At 43.6% G+C, this 18,185-nt stretch overlaps 1 protein-coding gene across 2 annotated transcripts in view; it reads right to left on the bottom strand.

Annotated features, from left to right (window-relative positions):
* BMX (BMX non-receptor tyrosine kinase) overlaps positions 1–18,185 on the bottom strand; it is a 51,882-nt gene that overhangs the window by 24,472 nt on the left and 9,225 nt on the right. The window contains exons 4-9 of one of the 2 annotated variants that reach the window (XM_055338183.1): positions 17,603–17,684; positions 12,831–12,950; positions 10,069–10,133; positions 5,058–5,233; positions 2,095–2,166; positions 1,377–1,430 (exon numbers count right to left, since the gene is read on the bottom strand). In XM_055338183.1, the coding sequence (XP_055194158.1) occupies positions 1,377–1,430; positions 2,095–2,166; positions 5,058–5,233; positions 10,069–10,133; positions 12,831–12,950; positions 17,603–17,684 (569 nt within the window). The remainder of the gene's footprint in view (positions 1–1,376; positions 1,431–2,094; positions 2,167–5,057; positions 5,234–10,068; positions 10,134–12,830; positions 12,951–17,602; positions 17,685–18,185) is intronic. The other variant, XM_055338184.1, reaches the window with a different exon arrangement.

The raw sequence follows: 18,185 nt of genomic DNA, 5'->3' as shown, positions 1-18,185 counted from the left end.
GACCTCAGCTTCTGATTGTCCTTAGGCATCTCTTTGACTTTGAAGAGAGTAGGTCTCTCTTGATCATTTCCCCAAAGCACACCTCTCATGCACCATTTGAATTTAGAAATGCTGGAGATAGAGACTCTCCATGTGGTCAGATCTGGGCTTTCCAAACCAAAGAAAGACTTCTAACTCATCAAAATGCTAAAGGCTGACATGTACAATTCGAAGTTCACTCCCATGGGTTTAAGTCTTTGTCATCCGTCAAAGCGCTATTATCTTTGGATCATTTTTATGCTGGTGTTTCTCAGTCTTTTATGTCTTAGTTTGAATTATTCCATCAGAGGCTTTCCTGCAGGTGGATGTTGGGGCAGAAGGTAGGGATCAAGTGCTAGAAGGCGGTGAAAAGGCCATGCTAATAGAGAGGTGGGGCATACATCACGTCTTCCGTAACGTGGCACCAACGCCTAGGGCCGAGCTGGGTTAGAGGTAAACCCAAGAGGCAAAACAGTGACATGTACTTATAAAACCTCTCACTGTACCTAGAGGCAATATATCAGTGACAGCGCTCATACAAACACAGAACTGAAAATATGTGTAATCCTGGTGTTCAAGAGAGTTGGCCACCACCGGGGAGCAGGTGTCCGGGAGACGCATCACTCCCACCTCTAAGGAGTGCCAATTTTAAATAAAGTTCAGGAGACTTATTTGTCCCTATTTGTAGAAGGAGACAGTCTTAGATTTTGGAAAAGACCTTAAGGGCTCCTCAGGCTAACCTGTCCCAGTACAGTTAGGGTGATCATACATTTCTATTCACCCAGAAGAGTCTAGTTTATGCCTGGTGTCCAGGTGCAATATTTAATAGCGCTCTCTCTCTCTCTCTCGCTCAGTCTCTCTCTGTGTCAAATGTCCTAATCTGGATGCTAAATGATGAGGTCACCCTAGAAATAGGACTCTCTCAATATAAATATTGTCACATTCAAGTCTCAGTTGTGCTACCTTGTTGACTGCATCATGAATAACTTCAAAAATGGGACTTGGTGCTAAGAAGAGCCTTCAAACATCACCCTGGTTAGAAACCTCCTGGGAAGAAATAATTGGCAGAAATGTCATATGCTGATCCATGAAGACAAAGTGAAGTGAAGGGGACACCAGGTATATGATAAATCCAGTGAATATGTACAGCCAACTTAGATAATCCAGATTGAAGAAAAACATTTCCCTTAGTAACAACCCGTCATCCAGACAAATGGCCCAGAAGCTCACATGACTTTACCCATGTAAATACAGCCTCCCGGGCAAGTCTGAGACATCTGCTCTAATGCCTCCAGGGAAGAATGGAATAGAAGCATCTATGTTAGTTTTAGAGGAACACAGAGGACTTTCAAACTCACTCATAGTCTTCCAGGTTTTCCTCTTCTTCAGATGAACTGGACTCAGGAAATCCCCTTAAGAAGAGAGGAAATGATACGAATGCAAACCACCACCAAGAAATAATGCAATCACCTGGCGGTGCAATGTCAAAAATCCCACCCTGCTTTCACCCCTGTAAATAAAATTTAGACTGTCAGGGTTCCCTCTTTGCACTTGGGAGGGTATCTGCAAAGTGAAGAGAGAATGACTCACAAGTTGAGTTCGTGCCCGGTTTAATGAGAAAATGGCTCTTTGCTACAGGAGGCCCCCAGGAACACGGATTTGTTTGACTCTTTTGGAAGAGCAGGCTCATGAAATAGATGAGTGCTTTCGGGAGCAGCTCTAGTATGAGGTTCAAAAAGAATTCGGCTTGGGTATAGAGCAATTCTTAGAGAAGAGGTACTGGACTCTCGGTGGGTTTTCCTCCTGCTAGAGAGGCTGAGCCAGGTATGCTCCTGTTCATGCTAACACCGGTGCATGTCGTGAATGATGGACGGGAACTATCACCGTGAAGAAAACTGTAACCCACGAGTCATCGATTCAGATCAACTGAAGGGATCAGAGAGGCCAACTACATGAATTGTTTTGGCTTGCCTTCACCTTAAACGTGAAGTCTGGTTGCAAAATGATTGCAAATTTGGTTAGTTTTCCTGCAAATGGAAGCAAACCCTAGCCATAAAGGAGTGTGCATTGACTTACCATGACATCTTTGAGGTGCTGTGATTGACACCAGTCCTTTCCCTCTGGTTACTGCCCCCGAAATCGTCACTGCTATGACAAAAGATACATTTTGTAAGCTTCTGATTATTTGTAAATGTTCAAGGACAAAAATAGTTGTGTTAGATATCTTTTAGCTTCATTGAACATTTTGACCGGCACATTTCACTTGGTTTGGGAATTCAAGCTAATGAGTTATTTTTGCATTTTCATCCTGGCAGGGACCCCGATGACAAGTGGTAGCTTGTCCGTGTTCCTAAACAAGAGACCTGTGAATAGCAACGTGGGATTAGTAGATCATCTCCACCGGATTTGCCCTGATTCTCTGGTCGATATGCAAGCATCCGGTCACTTATATATTTTAACATGTTCTTTTCCTTGTGGCTGTTGCAATTAAAAGTCCGGGAAAAAAAATAAATAAAAGTCTGGAAAATACTGAACTTTTAACTCCATGTGGACGCCGATGGATCCGCAGGATCTTCATCACCCCTCTGCCACCCGTCATTTTCCCTCTTCCGTTTTGGGTGCCAACCAGAACGTGAGGAAGGGCCTACCTCTCCAAGTCCAAAGGCTGTTTTGTTTGGAATGGAGGGCCTATTTCCTGCTTGCCTTCATATCTCAGGATCTTTTTCAAAACCACCCTTCATAGTGACAAGCTTCCCTAACAAGGAAATGCTTCTCTGGCTCCATTTCAAGGAATGCCCTGAGAAAGCCCTCAACACTGCAGTGCCTTCCAAGGAACCTCACTCACTCCTAGCATGGCTTTTTTTGCTTCATCTTTTCATAAGAAAACTCGTATTTTAAAATGCTAAGCAGTCTACTTAGCCTTTGTGTTGTCTTTAAAGAAGGCAGAGACTGTCCTTCCAGAGTGCATCTCTTAGGTTTAGCCACATAATGGGACACTGCGTAGACATTCAAAATAACCATGGGATCCCTGGGTGGCTCAGCGGTTTAGCGCCTGCCTTCAGCCCAGGACGTGATCCTGGAGTCCCGAGATCGAGTCCCACATCGGGCTCCCCGCAAACAGCCTGCTTCTCCCTCTGCCCGTGTCTCTGCCTCTCCCTCTGTCTCTCATGAATAAATAAATAAAATCTTAAAAAAATAACTGAGGAGCTTGCCCAACAGTGTGAAGGTACCTAACACCTCTGAACTCTACATTTAAAAATGACTGATGGCAAGACGTATGTTATGTTTTACCACCACTCAATATTTGTTCACACTAAAACTTAAGTGTGTCCTCCTCGTGCGTTTAAATGGGAAAAAAAATATCCAAGATGTGAAGTAAAGGGAGCGAGTGGCGCAGAAGACTACGTGGTGAGAATCTGACTTTTTCATTCTCTATACATGGTAGCATGTGCATAGGAAACATTCTAGAAGAACGTACCCTGAATATTCTGCAATATTTGAATGCTTTAATGGAAGCATGCATCATTTTCCTACTCAGAAAAAGAATTACAAAGCACCTCAAGTGAGGATAATTAATAAGAAGTATTATTTACTTACGTGAGCTGAGAATCACGACTGTGTTTTAAAAATTCAATCCACAAAGACCTTTTAGCAATTATCATCACTCACTGACGTAATGCTACTCATGCTAAGAAGTGATTCATCAATTCTTTTGTTCAGATAACTAGCTTTCTCGAGTTCTAGGGGAAAATCCAAAGTTGGGACTGAATCTTGGGTGCAAAATCTAAGGAGGGGCGTCAGAAAAACTCAGTGGTCAAGGTAAATAACGTTGTAATGAGATTTTTTTCTGTAAAAATTAATGCAAAAAACCCATGATGAAAAAAAGTCAACATTTTCAATAAAGACAGGATCTAGCAATCGCCGTGCATTTTTGTCAATGACTCCCTGGGGCTTCCGGTAGGAAGGGGACCTGACACAAAGCTGGCATGACACCAATCCTAGGACCTGCATCTATTAAGGGTCTCCTTCCACAAGAACACTGGATTGGCAGGCAAATAATTGTGACATGTCCCCCCAGGCACCAGGTATAGATTAATACTTGGATTCTAGCTCCACTTTGAAATGAAAAGTGCCACAATTTGTTATGCCGGAAGCAACAACAAGAATACACTTAACACTCTTTCAAGTTCTGTGTGGCCCCGTGGCTGTATCCTCGGTACAGTGAGGCATTTGCTTTAGGTAAAAACGATGAGGATGGAAAGAACAAAACAAAGAAAGGGGATGACTGGGGGAGTCAGAGAGATGCTCTGCATCCACTGGGGGAAAAGACAGCCCCCCCAGGCCCAGTGCCCCGAGTGAGGAGATGTCAGACAGTGAACAAGGGGATGGGGAGGAAGTCTGGGGCAGCGAATAAGGAAGGATAGTCACTTGTCCCTTCCTCTGTTGTCATCTTGCGATTCAGCTCAATCTCTGGTGAGCATCAGGCACGGGGCCAAGCCGGCCCCAGACCCTGGAGAGATACACAGTTTAGGTCCTGCCTTCAAGGTAGTTTTGATTCTGGCTTTCGGCAGCATCTTTTGGCTTAAAAAAAAAACGTGAGAAAACTGATCATGTCGGGAGAGGTGAAGGAGCCCATCCTGAGAAGGCAGCCGAGGCCTCGCTGGGAGGGTTACTTGTCACCTGTAAGCTCGGTACAAAAGTAAGCCCCTCCCCCCCCAAATAGTCTCAGGTGAAGGAGATATATTAAAGCTTCTGAGCTCTAGCATGTAGGGTTATTAGGGGGCAAGGGGGAGAGAAAGAGGTGGGAATTAGATGCGCAAGATCACAGAGCACATCATCTAAATGGCAAGTCCGTGCTGTTGAGTCCCAGGGGGGCCGCTGCTTGCCCGGGCTCCTGGCTCAGGCACTGAGGCTTTTCTGAGGGGACAGCCCTGTGTCAGCTGCGGCTGCGTGGACAGCCCGGAGGCTGAGGTCCAAGGTCAGGGGGTGGGGGATGCCTCCCCACGTGCGGGGCAGCCCGACTCAAAGTCGAAGTTTACCTTTTCGGTTTTCCTACTTGCCACCAGTCAGGGCAGTCTTCTCTTGGAAAATGCTGCATGTTGGCATTTAGCTGGGAGCCGTAGTTTTTCTTTGAGTCGCTGTCATACGGGGCCACGGTGGTGCTCGAAGATGGTTCATTCATTTTGAAAATAGGAACTGCTCGAGGAATCTTCAGCTTTGGAGGACAAGAGATTTTATTTTAATATATCACAGTGAGGCACAGATTCACCTACTGGGAGCTGACAGGCCAAGTGCATCAGCTCGAAGGAAGGAAGGAAGGAAAGGAAAGGAAAGAGAAATAAAGAAAAAAGAAACGAAAAGAAAGACACAGGCATCAAGGGAAATCAATACTAAGTATTGGCAAAGATCTGGAGCAACTAGAGCTCTCACACTTCACCGGTGGGAGTAGGGAGTCTATAACCACACTGAAGAGCTGTTCCCAGAATCTACTAAAGTTGGGCGTGCACGTAGCCTATGGTCCAGAAAGTCTACACGCACACTCAACAGTGAAATCAAAAGACATGTAAAAGGATGTTCATAGCAGAATTATTTCAATTGGATACAAACTAGAAACGACCTAAATGCCCACTTAAAGGATAAAATAAGAAACATATTTTATACTAAACGTAAGGTGCTATGCTTTTGGCTCTGAAGATAGAGGAGGCGGCCAGAAACCAAAGAATATAAGTTGCTTCTAGAAACTAGAGAAGGCAAGGAGATAGATTCCCCCCCCCCCAAAGCCTCCAGAAGGAAGGGTCCGCGTGGACCCATTTTATATTAGACTTCTGACCTTGAGAACTTCAAGAGAATGGATCTGTGTTGCTTTGAGTCACTAAATTTGTGGCAATTTGTCACAGCAGCAACAGAACGGATACAGTGGTATAGTCACCCAGTAGAATCCTTCTACACGGCGATGGGAGTAAACGACAACCACACACTGAAGTGTGGGTCAATCTCATAGGAAGTCAGATGATAAATGACTATATACCTTATGATTCCATTTTTCTAAAGGCCAATATCGAGCAAGTAATCTTCGATGGTATAAGTCAGGCTAGTGATTGCCCTCAGCGGGATGTAGTACCCCTGGGCTTCTGTGATGTTCTCTGTTCTCTCTTTCTTTCTTTCTTTCTTTCTTTCTTTCTTTCTTTCTTTCTTTCTTTCTTCTTTCTTCTTCTTTCTTTCTTTCTTCTTTTGATGTTCTGTTTCTTGATTTGAGTGAGAGTTATACCGACATGTTCAGTTTGCGAAAAGTCATCAAGCTGAACACTTAGGGCTCGTATATTTTCCTAAGTGCATGTTATACTTCTATTAAAAATTCCTGTAAAAATATATAAGCTCTGAATTTAACTTTTCATGCTTGTAGTTTTACTTTTTTGCAGGGATTGATGTCCTGGAAATTTTCGTTATGCAGGACACTGCTATTTGTGAGCTATGCGGTGGTTCTGTCCAGAAATAAATGCTGTGGAAAGTTCCCTAAACGGAAATCTGAACGGAACGGCTAGAAAGTGGATTTTTAAATTTCCTCAGCTCCGCAAAGTAAGTCCTCTACTGAATGTTCTGGTAAAAAAGCAAAACAAAGGAAAACATGTTTTCATGATACTCTGATCCCTGATCCCTTAGGGCAGCTTACAATCAAAACAGCCTTAGGAACCCTCAGCCACTGATTTGCCTGACTGATAATTTTCAGCACATTTCCCAAAGAATTCCTTGCCAGAGATTAGATGCAATGGTTTCTGGCTCCTATATTATCCTCTGCGCGCAGATTTACTTAAAACAAATTTTATTGGACTATAATTTGCGTACCATAAAATTGACCCTTTGTCAGTGTAGAATTCAGCGAAGTCTGATAAATTTATCAAGTTGGGCAACCATCACCACAATCCAGTCTGAGCACATTGCCATTACTCCCGTAAGGTTCCTGTGACCGTCAACCGTCACCCATTCCCGTCTTGGCCCTGGGAAACCACTAATCAACCTTTTGTCCCTGTAAATTTGCTTATTCTGAACATTGCCCTTAGGTGTTTCATAAAGCCATCATTTTCAAGCGTCGCTATTGGAGCACGTACCCAAAGGAAAATAGCAATGTTGCTGATAACAAAATAAAACCTTCAAATATTAAAAATTGTATTAGTTTCCTTGGGCTGCCATAACATTTGGTGGATTGCAACAAATCCAATTTGTTCTCTCATAGTTCTGGAGTCCCCAAGTCCAAAATCAAGACTTCACTGTGGCTGTGCTCCCTTTATTTTTTTAAATTATTTATTTATGATAGTCATACAGAGAGAGAGAGAGGCAGAGACAAGGCAGAGACATAGGCAGAGGGAGAAGCAGGCTCCATGCACCGGGAGCCCGACATGGGATTCGATCCCGGGTCTCCAGGATCGCGCCCTGGGCCAAAGGCAGGCGCCAAACCGCTGCGCCACCCAGGGATCCCTGTGCTCCCTTTAAAAGCTCTGTGGGAGAATATTTGTTTGCCTCTTCCAACTTCTGGTGGTTCTAGCATTCTTTGGCTTGTGGCAGCATAACTCAAATCTCTGCCTACGTCTTTATTTATTTATTTATTTATTTATTTATTTATTTATTTATTTTAAATGTTAGTTATTGAACATACAGTGCAATATTGGTTTCTAGAGTGGAATTCAGTGATTCATCACTTACATACAACTCCCAGCGCTCATCACAAGTGCCCTCCTTCTTCCCCATCCCCCATTTAGCCCATCCCCCACCCCCTCCCTCCATCAACTCTCAGCTTGTTCTCTATCCTTAAGAGTCTCTTATGGCTTGTTTCTGTCTCTCCTTTTTTCTTTCCCCCCTTCCCATATTTTCATCTGTTTTCTTTCTTAAACTCCACATGAGTGAGATCATATGGTATTTATCTTTCTCTCACTGACCTATTTCACTTAGCATAATACACTCTAGCTCCGTCCACATCACTACGAATGGCAAGATTTCATTCCTTTTGTTGGCTGAATAATGTTCCATTGTATACATTATACCACATCTTCTTTATCCATTCATCAGTCAAGGGACATTCGGGCTCTCTCCATAGTTTGCCTACTGTTGATAACACTGCTATAAACATCGGGGTGCATGCACCCCTTCGGATCTGTATTTTTGTATCCTCTGGGTAAATAACTAGTAGTGCAACTGCTGGATCATAGGGTAGCTCTATTTTTAACTTTTTGAGGACCCTCCATTCTGTTCTCCAGAGTGGTTGCATCAGTTTGCCTTCCCATCAACAGCGCGAGAGGGTTCCCCTTTCTCCACATCCTTGCCAACACCTGTTGTTTCCTGTTGTTAATTTTAGCCGTTCTGACAGGTATGAGAGAGTATCTCACTGTGGTTTTGATTTGTATTTCCCTGATGATGAGTGATGTTGAGCATCTTCCATGTGTCTGTTAGCCATCTGGATGTCTTCTTTGGAAAAGTGTCTGTTCATGTCTTCTGCACATTTCTTAACTGGATTATTTGGTTTTTGGTCTGCCTAGGTCCTGAAGCGGCCTTCTTCTCTGTGTATCTCCCTGTGTCCTCTCCTCGCCTTGTAAGGACACATCCTAATCCAGTATGATCTCATCTTAGTCCTTAATTAATTACATCTGCAAAAACCTGTTTCCAAATAAGGTCACATTTTTTTAAGGTCACATTTTGAGGTTCTGGTGAGAACATGAAATTTGGGAGACCCAATTTAACCTACTCTAATAAAGGATTTCTTTTTGTCCTTCATGTCGGTTCACAAAGATTATATGGTTTTTACTTAGAAAGAGAGAGGTATACGTGAATGTACGCAGCTGAAAATAAATACCCAAGACAACCATAGAGCTAGTGGATGGGTAGAGACACTCCTTAACTTTTAGGAGAGCTTCTAAAGAATCACTGGGAGGCCACTTTATGTGTGCCCTGGGATTTGAGGAAGCTGATACCTGCCTGGGAAGCCTTAAATGCAGGAGGCTCTGGCTGCAAACCCAGGAGAGCAGAACAAAAGCAGAGCAGCAGCCTGTACTGTGAGAGTGAGCCGCATACAGTTTTATTAGCCAGAGAAGTCAAGGTTTTGTTTGTTTTCCTGTCGGCCAACTCCACCCTTGGGAGAAGGTTCTGGGAGCCATCTCAAAAGGAACTCTGTCCAAGATGGGTGAATTGACCCAGCAGAAATGTGAGGACTAGAAACCCAAGAGCTGAGGATCAAGACAACCCCTCTGTTATAAAACTACATTTGGATCTGCACTCTAGTGGCAAACCCACAAAAACTTCCCATAAGCTAAAGAATCAGCATTGGAAAACTGTCTCACCCAGAAGCCACCCCTGCCAGAATCATGATGAGATCAGCCACAAATGACTGTTTTTCATTAGACCCCCCCCCCTTTCTGGGCCCCAACCACAAAAAAGTCAGGAATCTCAGCTTCTCCATGGCCCTCCCTGCAAAGCAGGCTGCCAGCCGATGTACACCTGAGCTATGTGGAGTTGTAACTTGGAAGGATGTTTGGAGTCGTATGATTATAACATTGGATGGGACAATTTAGAGGTTCTTCTCATGACTACTAGTAATCAGGACATTTTGGCTCATCTGAGAGCAACTGGAGAGCATCTGAGAGCAATCTCAGGGAGAGTCCACCAAGTGGCCTTGAAGGGATAGTGGATGGAAAGAATTAGGTTATTTTCTGCTTGTGCCCTGTGGAGTCCCATCCTTCACCCGGATACTCACACGAGGTGGTCTTGGAAGTCTCCCACGTGCACCCATTTTTCGGTGACTATGTGCTTACAGTTTAGAAAAGGCCCGGTTATTAAGTACAACAATATAAAATGATCAAATGATGTGATATTTGAACTTACATTCGATACTGCCATTGCCACCGGTGGTAGCTCACATCTTCCCTCTCTCTGCTCAACAGTCTGAATGGAGCCCATATTTTCTAGTCTTGAACCTGGCAACTCTTGGTTAATTTAATATATCCTGACTATGCAAAGATATTATTTTTATTTATTTTTGCAAAGAATATTTTAATATTGACTTACCACTCTGTCTGGGAAGATGGGAACTCTGTGTTTCTCTTCGTGAGTTGTAATGTGCAGATCAGCGTCTGAAAAGCAAAACCAAGTAATATCAGAAGGGACTTCAAACAAAACAAAGCAAACACCCAATGTTAGGAAGCAAACGAATGAACTAGCTTATGCGATCAATGCTTCAGATGAAGTGAATTTAGACACAGCATCTGGAGTGATTTTGTTGCTGTCTTCTGTAACACCCAACTCAGACTCTAGTCCTCTGCCTTTGATTATCAATATCCTCCCAAATGGATAAAAAATTCAAGTTCCTCTAAATCCCTAAACTAGGGCAGCCTGGATGGCTCAGCGGTTTAGCGCTGCCTTCAGCCCAGGGCCTGATCTTGGAGACCCGGGATCGAGTCCCACGTCAGGCTCCCAGCATGGAGCCTGCTTCTCCCTCTGCCTGTGTCTCTGCCTCCCTCTCTCTCTCTCTCTGTCTCTCATGAATAAATAAATAAAATCTTTTAAAAAACCCTAAACTATTAATGTTACCGCATTTCCACCTTATATTTGAAATATAGATATCTGCCCTCGTTGGGTAGTACCTATGTCACTAGGGGTCAGAATCCATGTCTGATTCCTCTTTGATTGACTCATACAAGATGCTTATAAGTAGCTGATTTATAAATGAGCAAACCTATCCCATAGTTTCTTCCATTTCTTATGATAATTGTTGGTTTCTCTTTCCACTTCTACATATACATAGATGCCCAGGATATGAGTGTGAAGCCGTTAGGTGCCTTATAAGTAGGACCGTATGGTTTACTAACCAAACTGAAACATTTCTTACAGGGATAAGTAAGATTTAAAAAATTATGTCAAGTCACCAGCTACAGAATGAGACTGGGGTGTATGGTAAACTTACTTGTAGGCCATGTATCCTGGAAAAGGAATGGCCCAGGGCATCTTAGAGACAGAAAGAAGCAGACTCTCAACTATTTCCTTGCTAGTAACTGTACCCACGGGCTGCCCTGAAACTCAGCAGAGGAGTAAGTTATACTTGGCTAATTAAACAGTATCATTGCTGCTCAGGGGCCACAGCACGTCCAAAACCTATAGCTTTCCTCAGAGGTTGGCGAAGAGCCTGTTGCACCCAGAGCATATGGCAGATGCGATCCAGACAGAGCCTAGGAAGATGATCCCAAGGTTGTGCTCTCTCTGGCCTTTTTTCCTGCTTTTTCGCAGGGAGTTGGGGTCGGAGCTAGACTCTGGCCTGCTGGCTCATGATGCCAGACCATGGACAGAGTAATCGGGGGAAGAATTAATGCCGTAAGGAAACATTATTCCTCAGCCCCTTACAGTGGAGGGAGGATCCATACACAGTAATTTCTGTATAGTTCATTAAATCACTCTAATTTGTGAGTATGAAGGACAACATAATATACTTAAGATTAATAAGTGTTCATTGTGTAGCCTAATTAAGAAAGAAAAGAAACACAATGGACATTTGTTCATTGATTTTTGTTGTCAGATTACTAGTGATACCACCAATGTGACTGTCAGGTGTCAATACTAAAATGGGGTGAATCTGAATAACAGCTCAGGTCCCTGTGTGTTTTTCAGTTCCTAGAGTGATATCACACCACTGATCTTATTCAATTTGTTAAAGTTGTAATCCAAGCATATTTTGTTCAGGCTGGTAAAACTGCTATCAGAATCAGTTCTCCTTTTTTAATTTATTCAAAACCTAATGTTGTTAAACAATGATAAACTTCTAAAATACATAAGACTGACTTATGGGGTGCCTGGGTGGCTCAGTCAGTTAAGCATTTGACTCGATTTCGGCTCAGATCATGATCTTGGGGTCATGGGATCAAGCCCTGTCTCAGGCTCCATGCTCAGTATGGAGTCTGTTTGTCCCTCTCCCTCTCCTCCTCCCCCTGCTCATGCACTTTCTCTCTCTCTCTCTCTCTCTCTTTCTCTCTCTCTCTCTCCAATAAATAAATAAAATCTTTTTAAAAATCTTAGAAAAAAGACCACCTCATGTAAATATCCTAGAGATGGGTGGGATCCTATAAGGCACAAGCAGAAAACAACCTAATTCCTTCCTTCCATTAGCCTTGCAGAGCCACTCGGTGGGCCTTCTTCTCTGTCCCAAGATGAAGTTTCAGGCGGGTGTTCTTAGGAATATAACTCCGGATAGAATCTGATTGCACTTAAAGAAATCTCCGGATAGAATCTGATTGCACTTAAAGAAATCCCTTCGCTACCTTCTGTGGTGTTACTAAGAATTCAACAAACAGGTACAAAAGGTAAACCCTTTAAATATGTCTTTTTTAAAACTTGGTCGTCCATCATTTTGGTATATACGGTGATTAAAAGGGTTATTTGAATTTTATCCTTTAACGTATTTTTTTTAAAAGAATGTTGATTTTTTTCGTTTCTTATTTTACGTTATGAACCATGGTAATATGTTCACCCATTCTACCCATTTGGAGTCTATCTTAAGCCAGGAAAAAGTATGGGAGGAAATAAACAGCCCCTTGCTTGATTCATGATTCCAATTAAAAAAAACAGTTCTCATAAAACAGAAGAATGGCAAATGTTAATATTGTTATTAGAATTAGACTTCATTTGCCCGAGAGCATTTTTGAGGCTGGATTTTCATGATGTCAACCAATCTGGCACATCTTCCTTTCCCCAGCCGGTGAGCTGTTCTGTTTGGCAGGTTTGCCTAATGGGGCACCATCCACCCAGGGTCCTGCCCAACAAAGGGGGAGGGGTCACCTTACATGCTTCCCAGAGAGTACATCCTGGGGCCGCTTTGCAACTCTGCTGGCAGCACAGGAACTTTCCATCCACGAAGAACCCACTGTGGTACTTGATCAGCAGGTGGGGGTTACCCCTTATCTCTGGGGACCAGGCAGGAAGAAAACACAGCATGAGCAAATGTTGGCCCAAGAGAAGAAACACATTCAGTAAGTGCTGTTATCACAGAACAATGAAAACCTTATTTTGCCAGCCACCAGGCTAAGAGCAAATGTTTCCCTAAGGATATAAGTCTTTCACTCAGAAGTAAATATGCCAAAAAAAAAAAAAAAAGTCTACCCAGGTATATAGTGAGAACAACAAAATAACTTCTATCAATGTTACAAAAGAAACTAGAAAATGTATATACAGATTAACTTGGTGATCTAGGGTTCTAGAAATACATCTGTAAAGGAAGTAAGCGGGTCAGGGCACATGTTGTTCTCTTGTCATAGAAGGAGGCTGAAGGATAGGACTAGATCTTAGCAAGAAGAGAAGTTTCGAATGAATATGAATGAACATGTACTTCCCTCCACTCTTCATTTTGAAACATTTCAAACACACAGATGAGTTTCAAGAATAGTACAATGAATGTCCATATACCCTTCACCCAGACTCACCAACTTTTAACTATTTGCCATATTTGCTTTATTTCTTTCTCTCTATATATACATATTATTATTATTAAAAACTCTGGGAAACGAACTAGGGGTGATGGAAGGGGAGGAGGGTGGGGGTGGGGGTGACTGGGTGGCGGGCACTGAGGTGGGCACTTGACGGGATGAGCACTGGGTGTTATTCTGTATGTTGGCAAATTGAACACCAATAAAAAATAAATTTATTATTAAAAAAAGTTTTAAAAATTATTATTATGTTTTGTTAACCATTTCAGAACAAGTTGCAGATATCATGACCTAAACACTGTCACCCATAAACACATCAGCATGTGACTTCTGTTAGCAGGGACAGTCCCTTACATAACTATAATACAATTATCCAATTCAGGATATTTGACACTGAAACAACACTGTCGCTGAATATTTTATATTCAAAATTTTTCCAACTGTTCCAGTATTACCCTTGATAATCACTCACTATTTCTGATTGGGGCTCCAATCCAGAATCACATGTGGCCTTTAGTTTTCTAGTTTCCCTTGATCCGGAACCGAACCTCATCTCTGCTTTGTCTTTTGTGACTTTGACTTATTTACACTATGGTTTGTGGGGCTACTTTTCTAGGAATATGTGCATATTTAAAAAATAATGGAAAAAATAATGGTAATAGGGCAATGTTTAAAGAATGAATTTTTTTTCAAATATGCTATTATTTTTTAAAAGATTTATTCATTCACTTTGGGGGAAGGCACAGGCGGGGCAGAGGGTAAAGGAGAGAGAGTTCCAAGCAGACTCCTGAGCCAAGCGTGGAGCCCAACACGGATCCCGAGCCCATGACCCCGAAATCACAACCTGAGCCGAATCCAAGAGTCAAACACTCAACCAACTGTGCCACCCAGGCGCCCCCAAAGAAATGAAATTCTAATATTGGAGTAGAATATTGTTTCTACACCAAATTAGCTTCTCTCAAAATGCAGCAGAGAAACCTACAAGGTCTCAGCCGAGAATAGTTCAAGAAGAGTCCCTAGGTGGGGAGGACTGATTCTCTGTGTGACTTCAGTTCTTCTGGATTTTATGCTCATCTTAAGGATTCTTTATTTTAATCCTAGGAGACTTCTGCCCCTCCTTTCCAACCCTGATTCAAGGAAGTGTCTGGAGATAATTACTGCTCTGCTGGGTCATTGGATCAGATCCAATCATAATGTATGTAAAGCATCCAGCACAGCGTTTGGCTCAGAGCACAAGTTCAATTAACAGTGAGCCTAGAGTGTTACCATTCCCTTAGTTTAGCTCAGCTCAGCTTAGCTGAAAGCACCTGCATGAAAGTACTTAGCTAAATATTAATGGGAACTAAAGGGAAATTATTACAGAAGTCACAAAAAAGCAAAAGGAGTTATGATTAGAAAACCAGGGTTTGGTGCAGCCCGGGTGGCTCAGCGGTTTAGTGCCGCCTTCAGCCCAGGGTGTGATCCTGGAGACCCGGGATCGAGTCCCACGTCGGGCTCCCTGCATGGAGCCTGCTTCTCCCTCTGCCTGTGTCTCTGCCTCTCTCTCTCTCTGTCTTTAATAAATAAATAAATTCTTAAAAAAAGAAAAGAAAAGAAAAGAAAAGAAAACCAGGGTTTCTGACCCTGGTCCCAAATGGTCGTTGAGATTCCTTGGGCGCATTACTCGCCTTCCTGCTCCCCAGGCTCCTGCTCCCCACATGCCGGGATTCCTGTTATTTCCTACTACATGAATTTCGTTTCCTGGGTAACCAATTCTTTTCCAGTCAAGTCCAAAAGTCCACATTGCGACACTCGCACCATTTAATAATGACAATAAGAGGAACTCGCATATATTAATGTGTGTGTAGGAGCTGACGTAGTCCCCTCACATATATCCTCCGGTTTCACCTACTCGACAGCCCTGCGGGGACCTGGGATTGTCTTCACGGCACTTAGAGAGCTAGGTGAGCTGCAGAGAGGTGCTGTAACCTGCTCACGCTCACAAGCCTCTGGTAAGAAGCATATCCGAGACTCGGGCCCCAGCTTTCTGTCCTATAATCCGACGCACAGGTGCCGGCTTCCCTGGGGCACCCGCTGCAGTTCTCAGTTTTGGAAAGGAGGACACGCTTTAGCCACATCTGGTCGGCTGGATTCAGAACTGGTGGCCCACACACCCGAGTCCTCACGACGTCAGCCCACACCTCCTGAGTATAGGCCACCATCTGGAAAATGCTGTGCTTCCCACGCCAGCTCAGTTTATCATGCCCGAGCTAAATCGCAGACGAAAAAGGCTTCATAGGGGAGAGGATTTAAGCGAGGAAACTCCTTTGTTTTCCTGCGGCCGGCTGGTTGGCCAGCCTGACAGCTGTTTCCTTCAAGCTGGCAGCCAATCTCACCCACCTTCTCTCTTACTCTTTCCCAGCAGAGAGGCTGGAAAAACCAGATACTGTCGTGCAGCCTCCCTTGCATGTAGAGATGGCCATGAGACACAGTTGTGGCCAGTAGAACATGTGCTGAAGTTTGCAAGGGATGCTTCTAGAAAAGCTCAGAGCCTTCCCAAGAGCCTGGAAAGGTGGCAGAGAAGAAAGCTAGTGGCATCCTGCCCCCCCCCGACTTCACTGAGTTGAAGTTTTACAAGGGGCTAAGAGATTCACCTGTGCCTCTCTCTCCCTCTGCTCTCCTTTTTTGCTCTATGTGCCTTTACCTGAGCTCTCCAGGGCCCACCCAAACCTGCTTGCCATCTATCCTTCCAGAAGGACCCACAGAGGACTCTAGGCCATGATTCATAGCTGCACACTGGAGGTGTCTACACAGCAACTACTCCCAGGAAATCCCTCCAGAGGAGCCTGAATGGGAAGCAGCACCTGAGAGCTCATCCTACAGGCCCCACTGTAACCGCACTGACTCACGTTTGTGTGTAGGATACCTTAATATGTATGTGAGTCATTCATTTGTGGCTCATGATCACTCTAGGGAGAAAGCAACGGGACTTCTCATTTTATAGGTCTGGAAACTGAGATCCAGAGGTGGGAGGTGGTTTTATTAGGTGACACAGCAAAGCAGGACTTGGAGGCAGACTTGTCTGTCTCTACAAGGGATGCCCTTCTCACTCCTGCAAGCTGGGAGCAGGAAGAGGGAGGCTTCTCCCCTCACCGGACCACTTGACTATCCTACAGAAGAGGTTGCTAAACCCTTTCATGCAAAGGAAAAATGAAGCCCTATGTGTGACAAAAAGGATGTATTTGCATCAAAGTGGAGTATGTGGTTGTCTAAAGGGGTATAATTTGAAGTATACTGAGAAAGAACCCTAATCTCAAACTTAGCATGAAATAAAATAAAACCTCACCCTGTCTGGGGGCTTAATATCTGAAATTCCACCAGAAGAGTCATCCATTCGAGTTCTGTACTATCCTCACACAGTTATCTTCCTTTCAAATAAGAATATCACAGGGAGAAACATCATGTTGCCAAATTACTAGCAACGTTCTCTCTCCTATCACAGCTTGTCACCAGAGCAGCCGAGGAATCCCTGAGGAAAAGCTCCATTAAATCCCCGGTTTTGCCTAGCATTTATTCCGTCCTGGTTAAAAAGCCTGGCTGGGGTAGTAGAATTATGAGTTCTCCGTTATTAGGTACGTGACACTGGCCGTGTCTCTTTAATTTCACTTATCTGAAAAAGGGAGAATAATATTTCCCCTTTCTATTGAGTTGTCAAGATTACTTGAGGAAATGTTTTACTAAGTACTTGACACAGTAGTTGGCAGATGATAAGTACTTAGTACTTAGCTAGAACTTTCTGTAAACAGCCAAAGTACGGTAGCCACAGGCCTTGACCCAGCCCCAGGAGAACACAGACTTTGCCTGGGTAAAGACAAGCACAGTGGATGGAGAGCAGGTGGTCTGGCTTCCTCCACGCTGCTGGAAGGCACAATAGCCAGCTCTGTGCAGGGCAGGAAAGGGGATCCGACCCACAGGCTCGCTCCACGTGACAACGAGAATGCAAAATGAGCATGAGCGTGGCACATTCTCTGAGGTTGGTAGGAAAATCAGCAGATTCTCTCTTGGCAGTGGGTCCTTTTACTGCCACATCCTTCCCCCACCGAGCCTCAACAGAACTCAATTGAGGACTCCCTTTTAGTACTTTTAAAAATTACCTTTCTGTAATGCTTTCAACCACTGGCTTCGGCTTTCTTCGTTTGATGCATAGACATAGAGAAGCCCATCTTTATAGACAATCTGGAAAGGAAAAGGTTGGGTGCATTTAGATATAATTGCATCCATGGTTCATTCCAGTGTAACTGCGAATTTTCTGGTACCCTGAAGAAAAGTTGAGTTAGCTTATAAAATATGCATTCACTCTGGAATTAGATGAAAAAGATCTAGTTATTTTTATCCTCCACCTCTCAATTTGTTTCATCGCAGACACTCCTACACTTGGGAAGATCTGCCAACAGTGAACATTGAGGTCCCAGCGTGGGTGTCCTGGACCATGGAGAATTATAAAGTCTAAAATGTTAGATATTACAGGTGTCTTAGGAGTGTTCTGGTCCATCCACCAACCCAGCACATGACTCTACTTATAGCCCATTGGAAAATGTTTACCTGCTGGTCTATCCTTAAAAATATCTTCAGGGATGATAAGTCAATCGGAGAAGGACAAACATTATGTGGTCTCATTCATTTGGGGAATATAAAAAATAGTGAAAGGGAATAAAGGGGAAAGGAGAAAAAATGAGT

The sequence above is a fragment of the Nyctereutes procyonoides genome, unplaced genomic scaffold, assembly GCF_905146905.1.
Source record: "Nyctereutes procyonoides isolate TBG_1078 unplaced genomic scaffold, NYPRO_anot_genome, whole genome shotgun sequence".
Taxonomy (NCBI): domain Eukaryota; kingdom Metazoa; phylum Chordata; class Mammalia; order Carnivora; family Canidae; genus Nyctereutes; species Nyctereutes procyonoides.
The sequence above is the reverse complement of the archived record's forward strand: the minus strand, read 5'-3'. Positions and strand labels throughout refer to the sequence as shown.